The sequence below is a fragment of the Triticum urartu genome, chromosome 1A (genome assembly GCF_056163025.1).
Source record: "Triticum urartu cultivar PI428250 chromosome 1A, HENAU_Tu73, whole genome shotgun sequence".
Classification (NCBI taxonomy): Eukaryota; Viridiplantae; Streptophyta; class Magnoliopsida; order Poales; family Poaceae; genus Triticum; species Triticum urartu.
Window position 1 is genome coordinate 22402067 of NC_141873.1, and position 23000 is coordinate 22425066.

Sequence of the window (23000 nt, forward strand, 5' to 3'; positions counted from 1 at the left end):
AAAGAAATGAATTCAGCAGCTAGCTAGAAAGAAAGTGAGCAAAACTCCATACATGCACTAACAAGACTTTATGTGAGGGATAATATTACTTACCTGTGTATGTGAGATTCAGGAATGTAACACCGATGCTTGTGATCCCTGCCAGCTCACCTAAAATTGAAGTAGCCTGCTCAAAAGAAAAGTGGGAAAGTCAAAATACATATAATCAAGACCATAGTTGTCCTGTCGAAGTGAGACTTTCCAAAAATCCCAGCCAATTCATGAAGCCAGGACAAGATATTTACATATACACTGATTTTGCAATCACAAGCATGAACTTCTCTTGTGTGCAAGCATCATATCTCAAGCAATACCATCAATTTCGGAAATTATTGAACTATTTTGCCCTCTTTGGAGTCTGGACACAACCACATGTTTCTCCCTCGTGCTTCATCAGTCCATCCAATTGAAGGTTCATGCTTTGTAAACTCAGATTCATTTGTTTGCTACAGAGTATGTGCGATTCATTTGCTTGTTGGTCCCATGAGCTAGCTTCCTACACCCAGCCAACCTCTGAAAGTTAAGGTAAAGAAAAACCTGATCAAAGTTCGTCGGCTTGGTGGCGAGGGCCTGACCGGCTGCGGCAGCAGAGTGGGGGGTGAAGGGCAATGGCAACAGCTTAAAGTATGTGTTGCCCGATGCACACAAAACAGTCCAAAAATACTTTTGTAGACGTTGTACTCATGCTGTCTTGTACAAAAGCAGTAACACGTAAGAACATTTAGGCTTGCATAAAAAACAGTTCAGAATTTAGGCTTCAAAGATTACAAGGAACTGAGGAAGGCATACCATTGAGCTGCATTGCAAGTCTTCAGTGTTCAGATCTTATACATGCTATGCTTCTGCTATCCAATCCCTAGCTGATCATGGCTTCACAAAACCTAAAATTGGATATCACATTTCTTTCAACAATGGATGAAACTACATTCATCTGAATGTATATACATCTCAAATTTCATAGAACAGTTCCACTCTCAATGGGAGAAGCAATCTCAGAAGGGGCTGCGGGGTGGTCAGTTGAGATGCACATCATGTTGGTTGTTGGGAGGGGATGAAGAGGCCTTCCGGGGCGGGGGTCGGGGGACCTTCAGGTGGACGGAGAGCAGCTGGCGGATGCAGGGCATCGCAGAAGCGGCGAGATGGGAGGACGCCGTGACACGGACGGTGCGCCAGATGTGGGTCGCGACGAGATGCAGGGCATGGTGAGCCGTCGCGGCGTGGCGGTGCCTGCAGGGGGGCTCATCAACGACGGCGAGATGTAGGGCACGACGGGGTGTCGTGGGATGGCAATGGCTGCAGGTGGAAGCGGTCGGTTGCGGAGAAAAACAAGGAAAATATTTGCCTCCCGGTCCGCCGGCGCGTCAAGTCGTTGAGGGGAAAGAGAGAAGAGGCGGCGTGTGAGGCGTGGGGCGGTGACGGCTGGCAAACTGCTTAGGCGGCGTGTTCGGGAGAGGATAGCGGGAGGCAGTTTTCCTTTTTCTTGTGTAAAGAAAAGAGGCAGGAGAGGTTAGCGACTAATGGCATGGTGGGTAATTAAGGCATAAAATGTGTTTAGTATCATGGAGTGATGTAGACCATCAGATCACAGGATTTGATGGATGAGATTAATTGGTTCTCCGCTCTTTCGTGCTTTTATAGGGGTAGTAGATAGTTCATGTTTTTCAAAACAACTTCTCATGTTTCCCATAAAAATCATAAGTAAAACAAATCACAATTTAGAAAATGTTCACAAACTTCAAGAAATGTTCACATTTTCCAAATTGTTTGCATACTTCAGGAAATGTTCATAATTTTTAAAATTGTTAACAATTTCAAAAAAATCAAAACTTCAAAGAATGGTTTATGATTTTTGATATTTTGTGATTTAAATTTTATTTTTCGTATTTTCGAAAAAAGTTCGGAAAATTTGGAAATTATTCGCCTTTTCCCCAGTTTTTTGTAATTCATGAAATGTATTAGTTCGCAAAACTTTTTAACATTTGTGATTTTTTTAATCCAGAAACATTTTGATTCATGAAAATTTATTTAATTTCATACACACCATTTCCGATTTCATGAGTTTTTTCGAACGCATGAACATTTTGTTTGAATTATTGAACTTTTTATTACATTCATGATTTTTATTTAATTTGATGAAGTATTTTTAATTCACACTTTTTGATATTTTTAATATTTTTTGGAATTTGCAATTTGTTCTTAAAAATGGTTTCGAAAGGAAAAATACTACATATATAAAGCACCTGTGCTTTAGGGAGGTTTTTTTTGCTTCTATCGGTATCACGTGAGGGTGGTGGGCACTTGTACGTGAATAAGCACATGTAAGTGAAGAAAACAAAACCGTAAGATCCTGCGCGTTGTTCTTGACACATTATAGGGATTTTTGTGGGCTATCGCTCGGTCGCCGCTCGCTACAGCCGAGGCATGTCAGCGCGCGGGGCGGTGAACAGGAACCAAATGGACTAGGTCGTTCGTTAGTTTTTCTGCATTTTGTTTTTTGCCGTTCACTGATCGTGGGAAGGTGCCCTTCCCATAGAGAAAAAACTTTTGAAAATGCAAAAAAAAAAGAAAATGGAACCACTCTCACGATTGGAACTACTCTATTCCGAGCAACGGTCGGTCCGTTTGGAAACCTCGATCTCCCTTCACAAATTGTTAGCTTGGTTTTCTCAGCCTTGGCTTCTTTGTGGGAACCACGGATGCAAACCACCAATCTGTCCTAGACACCCCTAGTAGGCCCCCTCAAGGGGGACTGACACTTCTACAGGGATGGGAGGGAAGTCAATGGATTAGATAAGGAATATTGTTTATTTCCTCCCATACCCAGCAGGTGAGGTAGAGATGGAGGGCGTCCCTGTTGTTACTTGTCGGGTTCTTTTCGTTTTCTAATTTTTTCTATTTATTTCTATTCTATTTCTGAATACATGAACAATATTTAAAGTTGGATTTTTAAAATTCATGGACTTTCTTTTAAATCCTCGAATAATATGTAAATTCGCAATCAAATTATAAAATTTGGGAACATTTTATTAAACTCATGAATATTTTTTGAATTTATATATTTTGTAAATACATGAATAATTTTATTAATCAGGTAGCATTTTTCTAACTCTGTTACATATTTTAAAATTCGTTATCATTATTTGAAATCCAGGAATGCTTTTGGAAAATTCACAAATAAATATTTATCCCTGAAAATTCTTTAAATCACGAAAAAAATTCAATTCAAATATATATTCCAAACCGTGAACAATTTATAAAATCAAGAGAAAAATTAAATTCCTGAACATTTTTTAAAACATTGGAACGTTTTCTCAAAGTCATAACCAAAATTTAAAATTCAGAAACATTTTTCAAGATCATGAATATTTTCTGAATTCGGAACAGATTTTTAAATCTGTGAACATTTGTTGAAATCCAGGAACTATTTATAAATTTCAGTATAGTTTTCAATTTTTTGGCTGTTGTTATTGTCTGTTGGTGGATATTATTTTTCCCCAACCATTTCTATTTTATTTTTTATTTTTGTTTTGGGGTTTTATATATTTTTGGTTTATGTTTTCTTCCCCTTTTACCATTTTTTGGGGGTTTTCCTTTTTATTTCTATGCAATAAATAAAAATATTTGATATTTTTTTAATACATACCGAACATGGTTCTATGCATTGAACATGTTTAATATATAGTGAACAGCTTTTTAATATATGGTGTATGGAAAATATACAATAAACTGGGGAACAGGTCTACCTATTCATCTAAAATTTCTTTTAGAAAACTATAGAGCAAAAAGTATGGAAATATATATTAATAATACTAAAATGGATAACCTATAGTAGGAAACTAAAGGCGGAAAGTCCGAGGGTGGAATTTAGGACCTCAATTGTTTTGAAAAAAAAACTAAAACCTCATCTCAAAGTTTCAAGGAATTCTAGAAACAAACTACATGTTCATATGGATGTATACTACAAATGTATAAAGTTTCATGATGAAATAAGTTAACATGTGAGCTACAGAAACATGACAATTTCCTGGATTTTTAACAGTGAAAGCGAGTGTACTGTTCTCCGTTTTCAAAATCACAAATTTGCCATCTATTGCGTAGTCCGCTAGTTAACCTATATCATCGGCAATCTGTACGCACATATGGTATACATCCATTTGAGCAAGTGGAATCTTTTACAGAATTTTGTGAAACTTTAGAATGTGACTTTGGGAAAAAAAATCAGACAATAGTGACTAACTAGTTCTTTTTTAGACAATAGTGACTAGGTAACTGGTCTGCTAGACTGCTAGTGGAACACCGTGCGAAAAGGTGGCCGCTCCGCTTAAATAACCTACTATTACTAGTTGCAAGCGCACAGTGGAGACGTGCCGACATAGCAAACCCCAGTGGTGAAAGCTACAGGTACGTACGTAAGCACCTTGCACTGCATGCCAGCTGAAACTACTAAACACTGTCAAAACAAAGTCAAAATACATGAAAAAACTCCACGCAAAAGAAAAATACATGAAGAAACATAATAAGGTTTTTATCGCGCCACCAAAGGCCCCGTAGTTTCTCCCTTACCAGAGATAAAAACTAATAATACTTTACCCCGCAAAAAAAAACTAATAATGCTTTATCCCGCAAAAAAAAAACTAATAATGCTTTCCAAAAAACGTAAAAAAGAAAGATGTCTAAGCCCAGGTTCGAACTGGGGACCTTTAGTGTGTGAGACTAACGTGATAACCAACTACACCACCCAGACAAGTTGTTATCTTAAAGCCAATTAATTATTTAGTTAAACTTGCTTAAGTGGCTGTTACGAATAATTTCCTTGATAAGCTTTTAGGTGTTATAAAGGCTTAAACCTCAATATATTCTGTGGATTATTAACACACTCTCTCTTGTTTTTATTTTATCTGCGTACTATAGATAATACCTTGCGCATTGTTGTGGGAGTTTCTTGACTATGTGAACATGAATACTTGAATTAATAATATTTTAAATAGATGCAATTAAAAATATTTATTGAATATAAGTACGTGGAAGCCTGGTGGGTGAAGGGGCTCCTATATCACAACCCCAAGCTGTATGGCGTGAAGGGGCTCGGAGCTTGCAGGGCGGTGAGGTGGTGGTGTGGAGGAGGCTAGGAGTTCATGCAACGCGAATGTAGTACGGAAATTCTAAGGGGCATGCACCTGCCCACCCGTGCCAACCGTCCGTTTGCCCTGAAAGATGCTGGATTTCACATAAGCGTAGACCAAGTTTGAAGTTTTAGTTTCCGAAACTTATGATTCGGTCGTTTGCTCTTATCAAGTTTCGACAGCTGAAACTTAACGAAGTTTAAAAAACTCGTTAAAACATATTTAAAATAAATCTTATTTGAAAGCTCTTATAAAAAAACATAAACACTCAGTGAGAGAAGTTTATGGTCACGACAAGGACATGAGGCACCTCGGACGGCGTTTAGCCGGGAGAAAGGCCACGATGAGCTAAGGGCATCTCCAACAAGTTGTATGTTAGTCTTGTTGGTAGAATGTCCATGTCATCAACCAACAAGCTATCATACAACTACTTCAATGAATTATATGTAAGCTATCCAATAGATGATAAGAAAATAATTAAATGTGATTGCTCTCTATTTCACCTAGGACCTTGTGCAAAGGTTGTTGGTCAAACTACATACAACTTTGCTCTCTCTCTACATTTATTATATGCCACATCATCAGTATGTCCTAGGTGGCAAATTTACCAACACCTATCTTACAACTGTTGGAGATGCCCTAAGGGCATCTTCAACAGGTTGTATGTTAGTCTTGTTGGTAAATTGTCCATGTCATCAACCAACAAGTTATCATACAACTACTCCAATGGGTTGTATGTAAACTATCCAATAGATGGTGAGACAATAAATGTGATTGCTCTCTATTTCATCTTGGAGCTTGTGCAAAGGTTGTTGGTTAATCTACATACAACTTTGCTCTCTCTTCACATTTAATACATGCCACATAAACACTATGTCCTAGATGGCAAATTTACCAACACCTATCTCACAACTGTTGAAGATGCGACGCAGTTCCCTAGTACGAGAATATAAACAGTATGCACTAGACCAGTGGGTCTTCTCAGCCAAACTACTGCTACGATTAGCGTCGTGGGAGTGTATATATACGGAGGAGTAGCAATTAATTACGTACACGAGACATAGTACTAGTAGATTGATTTGACAATTGCGAACGTATTTTCCTCTAATATCTGCCAGCACACAATAAGAAAAAACACATGCACGCAGCCGTGACCCGTCTCCGACGTGGCCAGGTCAAAACATATGCACAGTGAATATGGTGATGTGTCTAAAATCATTATCTGTTGTGTCGGTCGCGATCCACTTGCCTGAAAAAACCGAATATACGTACATATACCACATGATATCCTTTATTTTTTGCAGGTATACATACAGTACATGATATCTACCATCACAATTTACCGGCCGGTCACATGCATGCACAAAGTTTGACCAAGAGAATGCACACCAAGAAATCAGAAACAAGATGTTTAATTTATCCTTTTTACATGTTAATATGTGTCTCATTCATAATTTCGCAGCTATAAACAAAGGGGAAAAGGAGACGATCACTGTACTGCACGGACAGTGCATTAACGACTAGACTAGAATACTCCCTTCATTTCTTTTTACTCCGCATATAAGATTTGGTCAAAGCCAAACTACACAAAGTTTGACCAAATTTATATAATAAAATATAAACATCTACAATACTAAAACTATATAGTATGAACAAACGTTGTGCATTGATTTCATATTGTAAATGTTTACATTTTTTAATATAAAGTTAGTCATATTCTACAAAGCTTGACTTTGATCAAATCTTATATGTAGACTAAAAAAAAGAAAGGAGTACATGTCGTACTCGTGACGGCCATATATATACTCCTATACTTGTATAATGCCCCTACTTGCATACGTACATGTACCGGTCAAAATCGCGGAGGGGCCAGCAGCTCCATGTTCACATCGTATTCTGTCAGCCAAACAGAAGACCCCAAAACAATGGCAGTTACTACAAGACACACAATTGATTTGACAACTTGGTACGTACTAGTACATAATAGCCACAAGTTGCATATCGGTTTTCTTCCGGCCACGAATTTGTGAGGTGTGCACGCACGCACCCGTGTCCCTTCCCACGCAGCCAGGTCAAAACACATGCACACCGTACCTTTGGTGATCCATGAATCGTGCCCCATGCATGAATGCTCCTCCTCCTCCTCCTCCCACTTGAAAAAAGTGCATGAATGTTGCCGATACATGTATGTGAAACCTTTGCTTTGTCGATCTTGATCGATCGTGACGCGATCCACTTGAAAACAAACACACATGCTTGCATATACTGTACATGGCATATATCCTACCGGCCGGTCACATGCATAAAGTTTGACAACAGAAATACACGCCGAGAAATGAGAAAACGAGACTAGTTTCCCTCGGAAAAAAACAAGTAGACGTACGAGACGATCCGTGTATGTACGGACTGCGTATGGTGACGGGGAACCAATTGCACTTGGTATCTGTCGTACTCGTGACGGCCATCTACGTATAAAATACTCCCACGTGCACATACATACGGTTTTCTCAGCCAAGCACATTGTATTTTCTCAGCCAAGCACAACAATACTAGAGGACATACACATACGCCATTGATTTGACAATTTGGTTACCAGCCACAAAACTGTATTGGCCAGATATATATACCTAAATAAATGTTATAAAAAGAAAATCTTGGGTGCATGAATCGTGCCTCGTCCGCGAATGGCGATGCATTATTTTGTTGATCTCGATCGCGACAAGGTCCACTGCTTGAGACGTTTTCCCGGCTAGCTAGAAACAAATAAGATAAAGAAAAAGTAGGCGACCGGTGTACGGATATCGCCGTAACCGCTAATATTGTCGCACCCACGTACCGCCCACATAAACAAATACGGAGGCGTTGTACGGACGGCGATCTGGCGTGGCAATAGCGCGGCAGCCGAAATTGACCGTTTGGATTTGAATATTCTCCTTTTTCAGGATAATATTCGCTTTTATCCGTGGAACCACTCTCGATGCTGGACCATCAAATGTATAATCAGAGTAGAAAACATACTGGCGCACAAGCAGTTAGCCATGATTTCATTAACATTCGTTTCACAGTATCTCTGATTAGATTCAAAATAACTGTCACATTTTTGAACTAAAGTTCTGCCACAGTTCAAAACTTCAACACTTATTATGGATTGAAAGGAGTACCATACATATTGTGGCGATAAGTTTGTTTTTTTCCCCATTGATGATGATAAGCTTGATTGGCTGGCACCTGTCCATCTGGACTCGACACTTATCGCCATGTTTTTTTGAGTACTACTCCCTCTGTTTCTAAATATTTGTCTTTTTAGAGGTTTTAAATGATGACTACATACGGAGCGAAATGAGTGAATCTATACTTCAAAATATGTCTATATACATCCGTATGTGGTGACCATTCGAAATCTCTAGAAAGACAAATATTTAGGAACCGAGGGAGTAGTATACAAGAAAACACACCGGCATTCTCAAAAAATAATAATAATACGGGCACATCGTACATTTTGGCATTGTTTAAGCACTTGTAGATAATACGATGGCGGTAAGTTTTGCGTTGGTTTGATCTTTTGCCCCGCGGATAAGCGCGGCTGGCCAGGTTCCCGCGCCCGTGCGTGCCCCTCTCGACTCCACGCAGCCGGACCAGGCCGAAAAAAATAGAACGCGGGGCCCGCTTGCGCTCGTGTCGACGCGGGCGAGCAGAGGCCAACCCCAACCACCACCCCGCCCGCGCCGCCCCTCCCTTTCCCTGGCCTTTTCGGCCCCATCAATGGCTCCCTCCACCTCCTTCTAGAAGCCGCCTGCCCCACCACCCGTGCTAGCGGTAGTGTATCGGGTTCCCCTTCCTTCCTTCCTCCCTCCCTCTGCCTGCCCGCACTGTCCCATCGCCCGCCCGCCCGCTCGCTTTCTGCCTTTCCCCCGCTCGCTGGGTGGCGGTGGTGGTGGAGGAAGTTGGAGGCGGGGGGCCGGCCGGCGCACGGGGAAAAGGAGGGGCGGAGGGGGACGCACGCAAAGGCAGATATACTTTCCACCGCCAGACTCCTCCTGGCTGGAGGAGTTCCGATTCCCCCCCCTCTCTTTCTCTCTCTTCTTTCTCTCTCTCTCTTTCTTGCTCTGGAAGCAGGGGAGGAAAGGGGTTCTGATTTGGGCGCGCCGTGGTTCGGTCCGGCTGATTTGGGAGGTCTGCTCGCTTGATTCGGGTTCGCTGATTGACGGGCCGGTTCATCTCCGGCGGCTCCATTCGAGGGCCGGTCCGGCGAGCGAGCCAGTCGCCATGGGGAACTGCTGGGGCGCCAAGATCAGCTCCGACAGCTCCTCCTCCTCCCCTACAGGTGCGTTCCTGCGTCTTCCTCCCTCCCTCCGCCTCCTCATGCTATTTCACAAATCTTTTTACCACTACTACAGTATATACTAGCAGTACGACTAGTTCATAACTAATCTGTGCCCATAGGGTCCAATAAACAAATCCCGAATGAAAAACAAGTGCTCAACAAACCATTTCTCTTTCTCTCTGTCTCTCTAATCTGGTGGTTTGGTTTGTGCCGACTTCGTGCTCTGCATCTCTTCTCTCCTCCCCGAAACCAGCCTTCGGTCATGCTGATTCCATTTCGGTCCAATCCAACTGCTTCAACATTGGGTAAACAGCAGGTTCAGTTAACTACTGTAGTAACTTAATCCGGTTCCTCCCAAATATCAAGTAGAATACCACCCAATAAATCACTGGTCTGTGTTAACTCTCTACGAGAACTACTTTGCATCTCTTCACTTTTTTCCGGAACTAAAACTAGAACTGGGTGATGCTGATTTCGTTCCGTTTAATATTTGGGAACACTAAATTCAGTGCAGCACAAACTTAATTTGTCTCCTATAGGAAAATTCAGTCCATCCTTTGGAAAAATCTGTCGCGAGCTTGGACTCTTCCTCTTGGGCTGCTTCATGTGTAAGGAATCATGCCTGTCCGTTCTGGGCCTAGGGGAGAGGAAGCTTCGGATGTGCATGCTTCTGTTAACTTCATCTGACTTTTCCTCTGATTTTTCTGAGTGCCCAGTTCAAATCAGACTGAGAGGAAAGCTCAAATTTTGATGCTACTTTTGGCTAAATCCACGTGCTTCCATTCAAAGTTATTGACTGTCCTGTTTTGGATGTTCAGTCTTCTTTTCTAAGCGAAACTAGAGAGCGAAATGCATATTTAGTCCGACCTAACTTATCCATGATGAACCTATTTTCTGTTCAATGTTAGGCAGATAGGATAAATGATAAGGGACATCAACTTATTTATGCTGAAATGTGATTGAATAATCTCTGAAAGTCTGAACCATCATCCTATAATGACCAGGGACGAATTCCAAGTATGCTAGTAGGAATGGGGCGGCCTTGAGCAGCTCCAGCAGCTATGCCTCCGCGGCGTCAGTGCCACGGAGCGAGGGTGAGATTCTGGAGTCAGCGAATGTCAAGGCCTTCTCTTTCAATGAGCTGAGGACCGCCACGAGAAACTTCCGGCCGGACAGTGTGCTAGGCGAGGGAGGGTTCGGGTCAGTCTTCAAGGGGTGGATCGATGAGAAGACCCTCACCCCAACCAAGCCTGGCACCGGGATGGTCATTGCTGTGAAGAAGCTTAATCAGGAAAGCTATCAGGGCCATAGGGAATGGCTGGTTAGTGACAATTTTGCCTGCTGGAGATGGGATTTCTTGTTCATTTCAGTTTTGCATTGTGTCTGACATGCTCTTCCTTTGGGACGCAGGCTGAAGTGAATTACCTTGGACAACTATCGCACCCGAATCTTGTAAAGCTCGTTGGGTACTGTGTTGAAGACGAACAGCGGCTTCTCGTCTACGAGTTCATGCCTCGTGGGAGTTTGGAGAATCATCTCTTTAGGAGTAAGTGCCTGGCCTTTTACTTTCCCTATTCGCTGGGTGTTATTCTACAGTTTTCTAAAGTGTCTGAACATTCAGGGAGTACACATTTCCAGCCGCTCTCCTGGAACCTTCGGATGAAAATTGCCCATGGAGCAGCTAAGGGGCTCGCGTTTCTCCACAGTGACAAGGCCAAAGTCATCTACCGTGATTTCAAAACCTCAAATATCCTCCTAGATGCGGTATATATATCCACAGCCTTGAAGGATCTTTTACTTTGTGTCCGAAAAATATCTCTATCAGTCGATCTGACAGTCACGCAATTTCTTCTTCAGAACTACGACGCAAAGCTCTCAGATTTTGGCCTGGCGAAGGACGGACCGACCGGTGACAAGAGCCATGTGTCCACAAGGGTGATGGGGACATATGGGTATGCTGCACCAGAATACCTTGCAACAGGTAGCTTGGTCATTCCACTTTCAGAATCCTCAGCTGCACAGATATCTTGCTGAAAATCTAACCACACGTGCCTGAATCGTGATTGCGTTGTCACTCTGGTTGCGTCATCAATCAAGATGCCAAACTTAACTAATTTTTCGGTTACAACCTTTCAATCCTCATGTGCCCAAATATGTTGCTGAAAATCTGAACACATCTACCTGAAACGTGCTTGCATCGTCACTCCGGTTGCGTCATCAACCATCATGCCGAACTTAAACTAATTTTCCTGCTACAACATTTCCATGATCAGGCCACCTGACCACGAAGAGCGACGTGTACAGCTTCGGCGTGGTCCTCCTGGAGATGCTGTCGGGGCGGCGCGCGGTGGACAAGAACCGGCCGACCGGCGAGCACAACCTGGTGGAGTGGGCGCGGCCGTACCTGACGAGCAAGCGGCGCATCTTCCGCGTCCTGGACCCCCGTCTGGGCGGGCAGTACTCCCTCGCCAAGGCCCAGAAGGCGGCGTCGCTGGCGCTGCAGTGCCTCTCGGTGGACTCGAGGAACAGGCCGAGCATGGAGCAGGTCGTCGTGGCGTTGGAGCAGCTCCACGACGCCAAGGAGGGAGGTAACAGCCCTCGCCCACAGCTGCAGAGGAAGCCGAGCAGCAACCGGAGCCTGACCGGCTCGAGACCATCGTCGACCAAGGGGAACAACAACAGGCCCGCTTCGTCGAGACCGGTTTGACCGGTCGAGTGGGATCACATAGCATAATCTACTAGAGAGATGCGTTGAGGTGTAATGTATGTATGGTATAATAGGGTTTTAGAGTGGTGATCTGCGAAGAGGCAGCGGATTTGTGAATGTTTTGTGCCTGTGTTGTAGGGTTGTACCTTTGCAGCTTCTAGTGTTGGTATGTACAGCTTGTATCTATCCGGTTGTAGCTTCTAGTGTCTGTATGTAGTTATTTTTGTCAATGCCTGGTTGCTTTGGTTCTGACTCATGACGCCCAGAGGCTTTGTTTACATCATCTGATTTAGATGCATGCACCCTGTTAAACCAAACCCTTAGAATATGAAGATGAACAGTGTATATTACTATGTAAGAACATATTTGACACTTCATTTATCAAATGTGAATGAACAATGACAGGGATGTTGACCATTTTGTTGATATCATAATCATATAGTGCTAGTATAGTAGTAGTATATGTTCCAGAGAATGTCACCTTCTGTAATTTTAAACGGTTGGCCACATTGATCTTTTTTATTTACTTGGTGGGTTCGGCCAAATTATCCTTGTTTTTTTAGGGGTTTCAGCCAAATTGTCTGGGCAAGCGTATGGCGGCGGCCCAAGGCAGAGCACGCAGCAGCTCAGCCGCCAAAACAGAGCTCGCCATCGCTCCCCTCCGGCCCAACTGCCGCTCCTCCTCCTCCTCGGTCGACGCCGGCGCCGGTGGATGGCTCTGCCGCGCCAAATCGAGCCCCTCACGCCGCGAGCCGCTCCTCCTCCTCAGCCTGCAATCCCCACCGAGCTCCGATCCCCGCCGCCGTCAGGCTCCTCCGATCCGCGGGCGATCGCCGGGGCGCCGCCAAGATCAGCCCCGGCTCCTCCCGTTCCTTTAGGTGCGCGTTTTTATTCTTCAGTAAAATAGTACTCCCTCTGTAAATTAATATAAGAGCATTTAGATTACTAAAGTAGTGATCTAAATGCTTTTATATTAATTTACGGAGGGAGTACTATACTTTGATAGATAGATTTCAGACTGCTGTACTTCATTAACTGACTAGCAAAGCTGATAGATAGATCTCATCTTCTCTGTTCCTGTTGGATGGTAAAATTTGACATGTGCTCTTCACGGAGGTAATCAGCTAAATAGTATTCTGGCGTCCGATCGACCAGGTTAATACTCACCATAACAACGAATGTTTTGATGATGAACTATACTAGTTGCAAAACCATATGAAAACATCCTTCTGGACAATGTTAGCCCCCGTCATGATTTATATTACTATTATTGCAGGCACTAATGCAATGGAGAGATTATCAATTGTGTTTCCTCATGATATAGTTACTGAGAGTAAACACCATCTGTCAGCTTCATGGATTCTTTTCCAAGATTTTACTTTGTCTTTCTTCTTGATTTTCCAGTCGTGCAAAATACAATTGAGAGAAAATTTAAAAAGCACACAAGTGGGCCATGGTGCTTCTCCGGTAGGTACAACACAGATTTTGGTACGCTCATCTGTTTCATACCAAGAAAGCCTTTTTAACACAATGGCATTGGTATCGATGTTAATGCCCAAGTTACTATTCTGACAGGAATTTATCCGAGAACAAGGTGGCCGATTGAGCATGCCGATGCTCTACAGATATGCTCAGTAATTTCCCATTAGGTACGTACTTGTTGTTAGATACAGTGTTCTCTGAGTCTGTATGTGTAGTGGGCACGCCAGTATCACATTAATTTTGGTGATGGTATTCATATTATTAGGTGGGCAGAGATTACTCCAAAGAGGAGACGTCCTTTGTCTTGCAAATATGGAAATACCAGTGCTCAGTTATCCAGAAATTCCAATGGTATGTTCAAGCTTGGTGTAATTACTTTGTTCCTCGTTCTTGATTTGTTACAATCCTACAAGGTATCACTCAAAGAACTTTATTAGAATTGTAACAGCTGATTTTGCTTCTACAATTTTGTTTTATGCACCACCTGTACATTGCATCCCCAGTCGGGCATTTATATGCCTTGAATGGAACAATGAAATATCGATGATGGTATTCATATTATAAGGTGTACGGAGAGTATCATGTTAATCTTGATGATGGTATTCATATTATTAGGTTAAACGGAGAGTACTCTGAAGACCAGGCTTTGCTTTGTTTTGCAAGGATGGAAATGCCGATGTTCAGTCATTTAGAAAAATATATATTCCAGTGGTATGTTCAAGCTTAGTGTAATTACTATCTTCTTCGTTCTTGGTTTGTTACAATCGTATAAAATAGCACTCGAACAACTTAATAAAAATTGACACTAGGTGCTTGGTGCCAGAGACCTTGCACAAACGCCTGCATGCCATATCATCTGATTAGAGACGCTACAGAATAATAAGTCGAGGAACATGTGATTAGATAAGAGATAGAAGAAAATAATAGAATAGTCAAACAATCCAAATCAGAATAGGAGAAGCATTGGGCATACATTGTATATCTCACTCTCACCCACAACCTACTCACATATGCCCCACCAGCAACTTCAGGGTGTTATAATTTCCCCCTTGAAATTACCAAATACTTCTATCATTCTAATTTTCTCTAATAATTTAAACTTCTACCCTTAAGACAGATGGGCGCGGCAACGCACACATTTCTGTTCTAGTGGACATCGTATGAGGCGTCCAAACCAGGGGATGAGTCAGACCTCTTCTCTCCAGGGACCTTTCGACGGCCTTTGTCTTCTCCAGAGCGGCTGTGGCTTTTCCCTTGAGGGAAGGAATTTTCGGCTGTTGAGCACAAAGAAGGGAGCCCGGGCACAAGATCTCAGCCGTTCTCGCCTCAGAGGAGGGGTCCACGTTCCCTGTCATCGGCTCCTCGGAGGGCACACTAATAGAGTACTGAGGGCCCCTTGTCCTGGAGGTGCTCACGTACATGGTTGACTAGCAAGCCTCCCAACTGCCAGGAAATGGAAAGCTGAGATGCAAAGGAAGTAAGGAACATAAAACAAGCAAACCAATGGGAGGAAAGAGTTAGCGCACGTGGAAGACAAAAAGCTGGCACAAGCCAGGAAGGCGCGTGCCATCATAGGCGGCTCACGGTTGCTGGTCTGGCGCACCTTTGACATGATTCGCAAGGCTGTGAGCCCTGCCTAGCACCTCCTTGCCGAGGCACCATGGGATGTCACCCAAGGTGGTCAGCGCCCACATGGGTTGACATCTCAAGTGCACAGGCTAGATCCGACTCTTGATGAACTCATCCATGATCCCCCTTCCCAAGCGCCCTTTGCTCACCAAGGCCGAGATGAGAGGCTCTAGAGCCCGGGTCGCTTTTAGGTCCACCTGAGAAAGGATCTCCTCCTAGGTTGATGGCTCCCTAGTGCTGAACGCCATCACGCCATCAGGGCCTGCATTGGCGCAGTAGAACTGTAGGCTGTGCCAACCCATGTTTGAGGAAGGGGCGATGATCTACGACGCCCCCTTGATGCTCCTCCTGGTGAAGCAAGGGCATCTGACTTGAGAGAGCTCTTCCTTGGAGAAGTAAAGCTTAGTGAAAAATAGAGCTTCCCATAAAAGCAAAGTCGGGCTTGACCCCCAAGAAGCCTTCATAGAGCACGATGAACTCGATCACCTGAAGGACACTGTGGGGATTCAGGTTGTGGATCTCCAGCTCATAATACTAGAGCAACCCACGAAGGAAGGGGTGGACCGTGAGAGAGAATCCCCTCTTGAAAAGGGGGCTAAAGATCATCACCCACGCCCTCTAAAAGTTGTGGGGTACTCTCCTTCTCGGGTTAGCGCCACTGAAGATCATGGGGGAAGACAACCAAACCTTGCAACCTCTCCATCTCGTCGAGGGAGAAGGAGGAGCATCTCCAAATGACGGGCTTCCTCGCCCCTCTTTCCTCGCTGGAGGTCACCTATGGAGCCCTCGCCGTTTCAGAGGACTCTTCCCCATCCACGACGTCCTCCTCCGCAGCTTCTTCTCCTCCCCGGCGTCGGCAAGTTCAACGCTGGGAATCGGCCCACATGCCGCATCTAATGTCGCCTGTGCCTAGCTTAGAATGCAGAATGATTGTGTCCGGCTGCCCCCTCAATTCGGCTGGTGGCGAGGCCGATGTGGGGATAACCATTACTGATGGAACTCCCGGTGTGAGGCTCGGGGACAAAGGGGAAGATGGCTCCATGAGAGCTCGAGGTGAGCCGTGGAAATGCATGGCGGTGGTGCTTGAGTGCGGAGGACGCGGCGAAGGAGATGCAAACTCCTATGGGGGAAGTTGGGGAAGAGATGTGACGGACCCTACCGCTTCTTCCCGAACCCCCTTAAATAAAGCAGGGGGAGGTCGAAAGAGTTCCATACCCGAGGCGTCGTCAGGCGTCACGATGCGGCCATTCAAAGCTTCGATGTGACAAGACGTGTCAGTGACCCTCGGTCCTGCTGATGCCATCAATACCCTTTCTCTCCTTGCGGAACTGAACCGAACCCACTAATAGCGCGAGGTGTCCTGAGAACCTCCCAAAAGACCGTGCGTCATGGGGGGGGGACCTCTCCTTTGATCATGGCAACGGAGGTCGGGGAGTTAGGATGCTACCATTGGACGGAGCACCATAGAAGGATCAGGCAGACAACAAGTCTCACGTCATCCCGCCCGAGGACGCGGAGGTGCTAATGAGGGAACTGAAGATCAAGGCGCCCTTGAAGGATGTGTAACTATATTACTGGGATTGTGGTGCAGCTGCCATATGTGAGCGGTGGGTGGAAAATAATGTTGAACTTGTTCATGACGGTGATACTAGCAACACTAAGGGCATGTTCGGCAGTCCACCAACTCCTTCAAATTCTAGAATCTGCGGAGCAGCTGTTTGCTGGCTCCAAGGATTTTAACTACCGCTCCGGGAGCGGAGCCATGGAGTCGAGGGAAACCGAACGCGGCCTAAGGCTAGTACCATAAGGTTCTAAAGCTACTATAGTATGATTGAACTCTAGTTTGGTCTGGACTTGCTCTATATATATGTTCTTAGCAGAATTGAACTCTAGTTTGGTCTGGACTTGTAAGACTATGAAATCTAGTCATCTGTTCGTAATTAGTGTGTAATCCATAATGCTTTACACATGATGCTCCACAACCAAATGTATGTGATGTTTCCTTTCATCGCACACAATTACTTTAACACAATCGTGTGCCTAGTAGAGTATATAATAATCCCAACACAATTGTATGCGCTATCATAAGTTATCGCACACGATTTGGATGGAGCCAACCATGAGCGGCACTTCACACGTGGTGCCCCTGTTTTGTAACAAGTGCGCTGTTTCCCCATCATCGCACACAATTCATTGATTTTGATCGTGTGCCATGTAGCCCGCACTATTGTGGTGATGTAAGCGTTTGCGCTATCATGAGTTATCACACATAGGACGGACAACCTAACTCTGTGCCCGTTATCACACATGACTCTTTTCAAAATCATGCCCGATGGATCAGCCATCGCACACATTTGACTCTCAGGCACCTAATTTGATTTTTGTAACGTGTGTGATACGTGTGATAACCTGCATCACGACGCTAAGGTGTGCGATAGGTGGAGGCGTGGAGCTTAATAATACCATTTTGCATCAGTGTTTAGAACGTAATCACAAACCAAACTGCCCGTGATTCTGGATAGATCGTTACCATTAAGTTATAGATCCAATCATTGAAATATAATGATGCGTATCAACGTGATGCCTCGAAAGGAACACCGTATTATGCTTCTAGTATATGATAGATAGATAGAATATTCCTCAGGATGATCAAGTGCAACACATTTACTTCCACTCATACTGGATCACCAGCAATATGTATGATATTTAAGTCCGAAAACAGTGTAAGCTCCCTCCCGTGCTGCTCCCGCGGGCGGCCCGGGAGTAACCCCAGTTGCCGCCGCCAACACACACCCACCGTTCCCCCTTCCCTCGCCGCCGTCGGCGGGAGCCGCCGGGCAAAGCCCACGCAGCTCGGCGGTGGCGGGGGGTGTTCCCTCCTTTTGGGGCTGGGCAGTGCGGGCTGCTCGCCTTGGTGGGAGTTCGACCCGATGTGTGGAGTTCGGGAGCTCAGGGAGGCGCGGCATGCTGGCGAGGCGGCTCAGCGGTGGCGTTGCTGCGCTGGTCGCAGCGCAGGCGCGCGAGGTCTCGAGCCCACACGGATCTGGCATCTCGAGGGCGCGCGTTGAGGTGAGGCGACCGTGTCTGGAGGAGCGGCATGGCTGCACTGGGAGGGTCGTGCTCGTGCGCCGGGGATCCGAATCTGGCGCCTTGATGTCGCGCCCTGGCTCGGGTGGCCCGGATCTGGTGTGTAGGGGTGGATGCTGTGGTGCTGCTGGCCAGGCGCTAGGGAGCGCTGCCTCGGGTTTGGGCGGTTGGCGCCGCCGTGGGCGCGTGGGTCAGATCTGGGCCCACGCGAGTTGGGAGCTGGCGCTTGCGAGGGTGCCGTCAGTCGGCGTTGCTGCCGGCCACTAGCAACGCAGGATAAGTTGTGGGAGATGAATGGCACCCTTGTTCAGTGTTGCATCCTCCTGTTGGTGGTTCGGTAAGCTCGACGCTGCTTCGGGTGGGAGGACGAGATGGTGTGGCTGGAGGGAGAGGAATGGCCTCGCTGCGGTTGTTGCATCCTTCGTCGGGATTTGAATGGCCGGTAGGCGTTGCATCCTTGGGGAGATGAATGGCGTTGTGCTAGGTTGCATCCTTCCGATGGGAGACGAATGGCGCCGCTAGGGGTTGCATTCTCCGTCCAGTGGGGGATGCGGATGCAAGGTTGGAAGCATGGCGAGCTTGCCGGGAGGTGCGGTTGGCCGTGGAGGCAGGGATAGTGGTTCGGTGTGTAGGCTGATCGGATCCTGGGTTCGGGCTATGCAGGTGAGACTGCCAGCGAAAGTCGTACTCCGGTTGCGGCCGGAGTCGTCGATGGCGGCGCTTTCAGGCGTCGCTCCCTTGTTGGAGGCATCGATGTAGCTGCTCTCACCTTGCCTTTCCTGACGTGCTCCGGGGGAAAGCCTTGATCTAGTTTAGATCGGACGATGGCGACACTATTCGGCGTTGAGTTCTCTCTTGGGGACATTGTCCTGGAGGTGGATCCGGTCAGAGGGACCCGTGACTCGTGAGGTTGTGTGTGCTGTTTGCTGAAAGGCGCCGTTTGTATGATTTTTGGGTCCGGTTTCTCTCATAAACAGGACCAACCTTATTTCTTCTGATCTATGAATTTGGTAGATCTACTGCCAACATTCGAAAAAAAAGATATTTAAGTCTCTTCCCATTGACAACCCTTGATTTACCATTAACATCACCTTCGAGTCTTATGGCCCTGATGGATAAATACCAGCAGTGGTATGGTGACCATAGGCATGCAGGACAAATATGTCGGTAGGTAACTAGGTATGGTCCAGTGGGGCACAGACACGTCAATGAACAGGAGCCTCAGGTACATACTTCGAATGGATCTCATGATCTATCTCGCACATGGTGTGTATGCATATGATAAGCTCGAGATTACAATTTCCATCTGAAAAGGAGGGGAACCGAGCAGCAGAGGCATGCTGGAGCACCATGCTGCTCCTGCCTTATCCCTCTACTTTCCCCCCCATCTCTAGCTACCAACACCTAATGCTCAGCTGGGTCATACATAACATAATTAAGTTTAGTGTGTGTAGATAAGAGATAACTCTTGCCCCACAAATTGGCCAACACATACATGTACACCAGCCAGACAATCACCAGCTGATGAGGAAGGAAGAAGAGTAGCAGCTGCTGGGCCCGGTGGAATAATCAGATAGAGTCAATCATATGCACACAGAGATGTCAACTACAAGCATATGCATGTCAAATATGTGCAAATATATTTCTTTTCTTTTGTTCTGACCCAATGAGCCTCGACCACCATAGCTTTTGGTGATTTGCTCCCACAATGATCTGATCTGATCCTGACAAGGAGGTGCCATCTATCCACATGCACTTACCTTTTCTCCCCACTCTTCGAGTAGTGAGAAGTCTCCCAGAGCAAGTTCACTGCATGCTCATCAGGCAGTTGTGACTAGTCATTTGGAGTTGTCAACTAAAGGTGCCATTGATCTGATAAAAGCTCAAATTAGCTGTCCCTTTGTTTGGCGGGGAAAAGCTCAAAGTTGCTGTGAAGGAGACTGAAAGAATATACCACATGGTAGTTCGTCTGCCAATAATGCAATCAGCCCAAGCGATGGCTCACAATATGACTTTACCGAGGTACTTGGGACCAGCTGGCACGAGCTTGCTTTCTTTAGATCACTAATGCTTCCCTTTACTAGCCGAATGGAGCACCAGAAACTGAACTTTCCAATCTCCTGTTCTGATTCTGCTCATGCCGTTGCCATGTTCCTTTACTAGCTAGCCTCATCCTGTATGGCAGACAAGTGGTGAGATGAGATAGGTCAACTGGGTTCCAAGCTCCCGGCCGGAGCGCTGACTACTGAGAGGGAAAAGGACTTAACCAGATCAATTGATATATGCCCCCACCCGCTACCATACGCATGCATCTTCATTGCCTAACTAATACACGTGTCCATGATCACAGCCTATGGTTTCAACAGTTATATTCCTGGCTCCCATATATCTTATCTGAGCTTCTGCATTTAAATGAATGATAAGTCAGGTCCAAATCATATAATAGGCCCATCATATTGTTTTTGGAAACAGGAAGGTATGCAAATATAGATCGGATCAGTGCAACTGTTCATGGGTCTTCACATGCTTTGCAACCTATATACATATAGATAGTAGGCAGGCAGGTAGGTAGTTACCGACAAGTACATAACGGCCACCAAGTGGCGCCTACTTCCACTAATTTGTGCATCCGCAATATTGTGCGATAAACACGTCCTTGATGGCAACTTTTTAATGTTAGGCATTACTGTTTATATCAAAGAAACAAATCATATACTAGTAGGCTTCGAAAAAAAGCTAATGCATATGTGCATATATTATTACCAATATATGATTTCAGAGAAACGGGCATGACTGTGTGTGCTAATAATTGTATGATCTAGAGAATTTTGTCAACAATTTAACATTTTTAGTGAACTGCTTGACACTGAAAAGTTAATGGAGATTCTCCACCATATTTCCCACGTGGGGCTCACCAGGAGTATTGAACTCCCATTACGTTTATTTGTCAGCATTTCTTTATCGAGTTAGCCTTTTGGTCAAGCCTATGAGGCTATATATATATTACTATTTATGAATCTATGATACTATGTCAGTGATGAATGGTTAGGATTTAGTGTCTGTATTGAAGGGCTTGAATTTGTCAACTTGTCAGCATCAGAAGGGAAAGATTCCCTAGCTACTTTTTTCATTGAGTTTTGACAAGAAAAGATACCGGCCGATCGATCCTTTTCGCATGAATAGAAAAGTTGAAATAGTTCTGCCCATATGTACATGTATTTACATGGGCCTGTACTATATAGACAGGAAAATAGAGGACCAGGTGTAAGGAGGAAAAGAAGGGTTAGGCTTGTGCAAAAGGTGGGGGTGCAAACTAGAGGAGGAGATGCAAAGGGAGGCTACTTTTCTCATTCATGATGGGGGATCTCTCTCCCTGCAAAAGAACCGATTGGTCGATATATGGCTAGAGGAAGAAGACGATCATTGATCTGAAGGGAGAGTATCATTAACTCATCGATCCATATACAACTAAAAGATGTACATATTTGCATGAGATAGGGAAATGCAAATTTTACCTCATATTGCATGTGGCTCTTATGAGTTTTCAGAAAAATCTGAAATAAATCATGGACATATATAGGTTATGTTGTATTGTGCACCTGTAAATTTCACCAAAAAAATGACTATATGTGACCTTCGCGAGAATGAAAATACATAAGTGAACAGTACTATATGCTATTCACACACCATTTGTTCTTTGCCACAAATGTTGATATACATTGATGTAATTTTGTTGTGCACAAGATACAATATAACCGATGATTTTCTTCCACCTCTTTTGAAAACTTATAAATATTGCATGAAACATGGCATGCAAGCACAATTATATGTGATATATTTCCTCAATCCTCATTCATCTCATCGTTAATTCATGCTAGTTCATTAATTATTCTATAGTTTAAAAAGAACATGATACCCAAAACGTGAATGAAAATGAGTCCTTACAAAAATAGAAAACAGATGGAGCTTTCAATCAAACTTGAGATAATTGCACTCGCAGTACAACAACTTGAACCAGACATTCACTTTAGTCCACCCTTTAGAAAAAAAACTGGATTTTTCTGGTCCACGAACTTGCATGGTCTACCAATTAACAAAGGACATGCTTGACTGTGCACACCATCATAATGCAAATTAAGAGTATGTACATCGTCGTGTCTCCTCATAGAAGGTAGGTCAAGCTCCATGAGGCGCCTGAACCTATTCAAAAAAACATTGTTGTGTCACTTTTTTAGGTGTATGGCAACCTTGGCTATAAGGCTGCCGTGCACACCCCTTTTGCCTACATTTCACTAACCACACTACTAAGAAATACCCTAGTCGAAAGTTGTTTCCCTAACAACAGTCAGCATAAAGAGCAGTTCTACGCTTTATCAACTGTTAGCCAAGCTTGGAAATAATTTGCTTGGACTACCCCAAGTTGAGCAACCTGGCTAAACAATGCATAACCAACATGAAACGCATGGGAGAGAACGGGTCTGTGGCCCTATCTAAGCCCTCGCTTGTGGTTGATGCAGTCAGAGAGATATCTGTTTACCATTATTCTTGTGCTTGCAGTGGTAACAAGGCAACAATCCAACCATTCCGATGGCTACCAAAACCCTGAGCG

The 23000-nt window shown here is 44.7% G+C and overlaps 1 protein-coding gene and 1 non-coding gene across 3 annotated transcripts; one reads left to right on the plus strand and one right to left on the minus strand.

The window, feature by feature from the left end:
* Positions 1 to 4709: 4709 nt before the first annotated feature.
* TRNAV-CAC (transfer RNA valine (anticodon CAC)) lies at positions 4710 to 4783 on the minus strand. The gene has a single exon. It is a non-coding gene; the product is annotated as a tRNA-Val (tRNA).
* A 4142-nt stretch (positions 4784 to 8925) lies between these two features.
* LOC125543668 (receptor-like cytoplasmic kinase 176) lies at positions 8926 to 12442 on the plus strand. 2 transcript variants are annotated; one of them, XM_048707105.2, is made up of 6 exons: positions 8931 to 9486; positions 10491 to 10807; positions 10897 to 11032; positions 11108 to 11250; positions 11344 to 11467; positions 11760 to 12442. In XM_048707105.2, the coding sequence occupies exons 1-6, from the start codon at positions 9429 to 9431 to the stop codon at positions 12191 to 12193; spliced, it is 1212 nt and encodes a 403-aa protein (XP_048563062.1). In that variant the 5' UTR covers positions 8931 to 9428; the 3' UTR covers positions 12194 to 12442. The 2 variants fall into 2 exon arrangements, with proteins under 2 accessions (XP_048563054.1, XP_048563062.1); XM_048707097.2 differs by having other exon boundaries at positions 8926 to 9486; positions 10897 to 11250.
* Positions 12443 to 23000: the final 10558 nt, after the last annotated feature.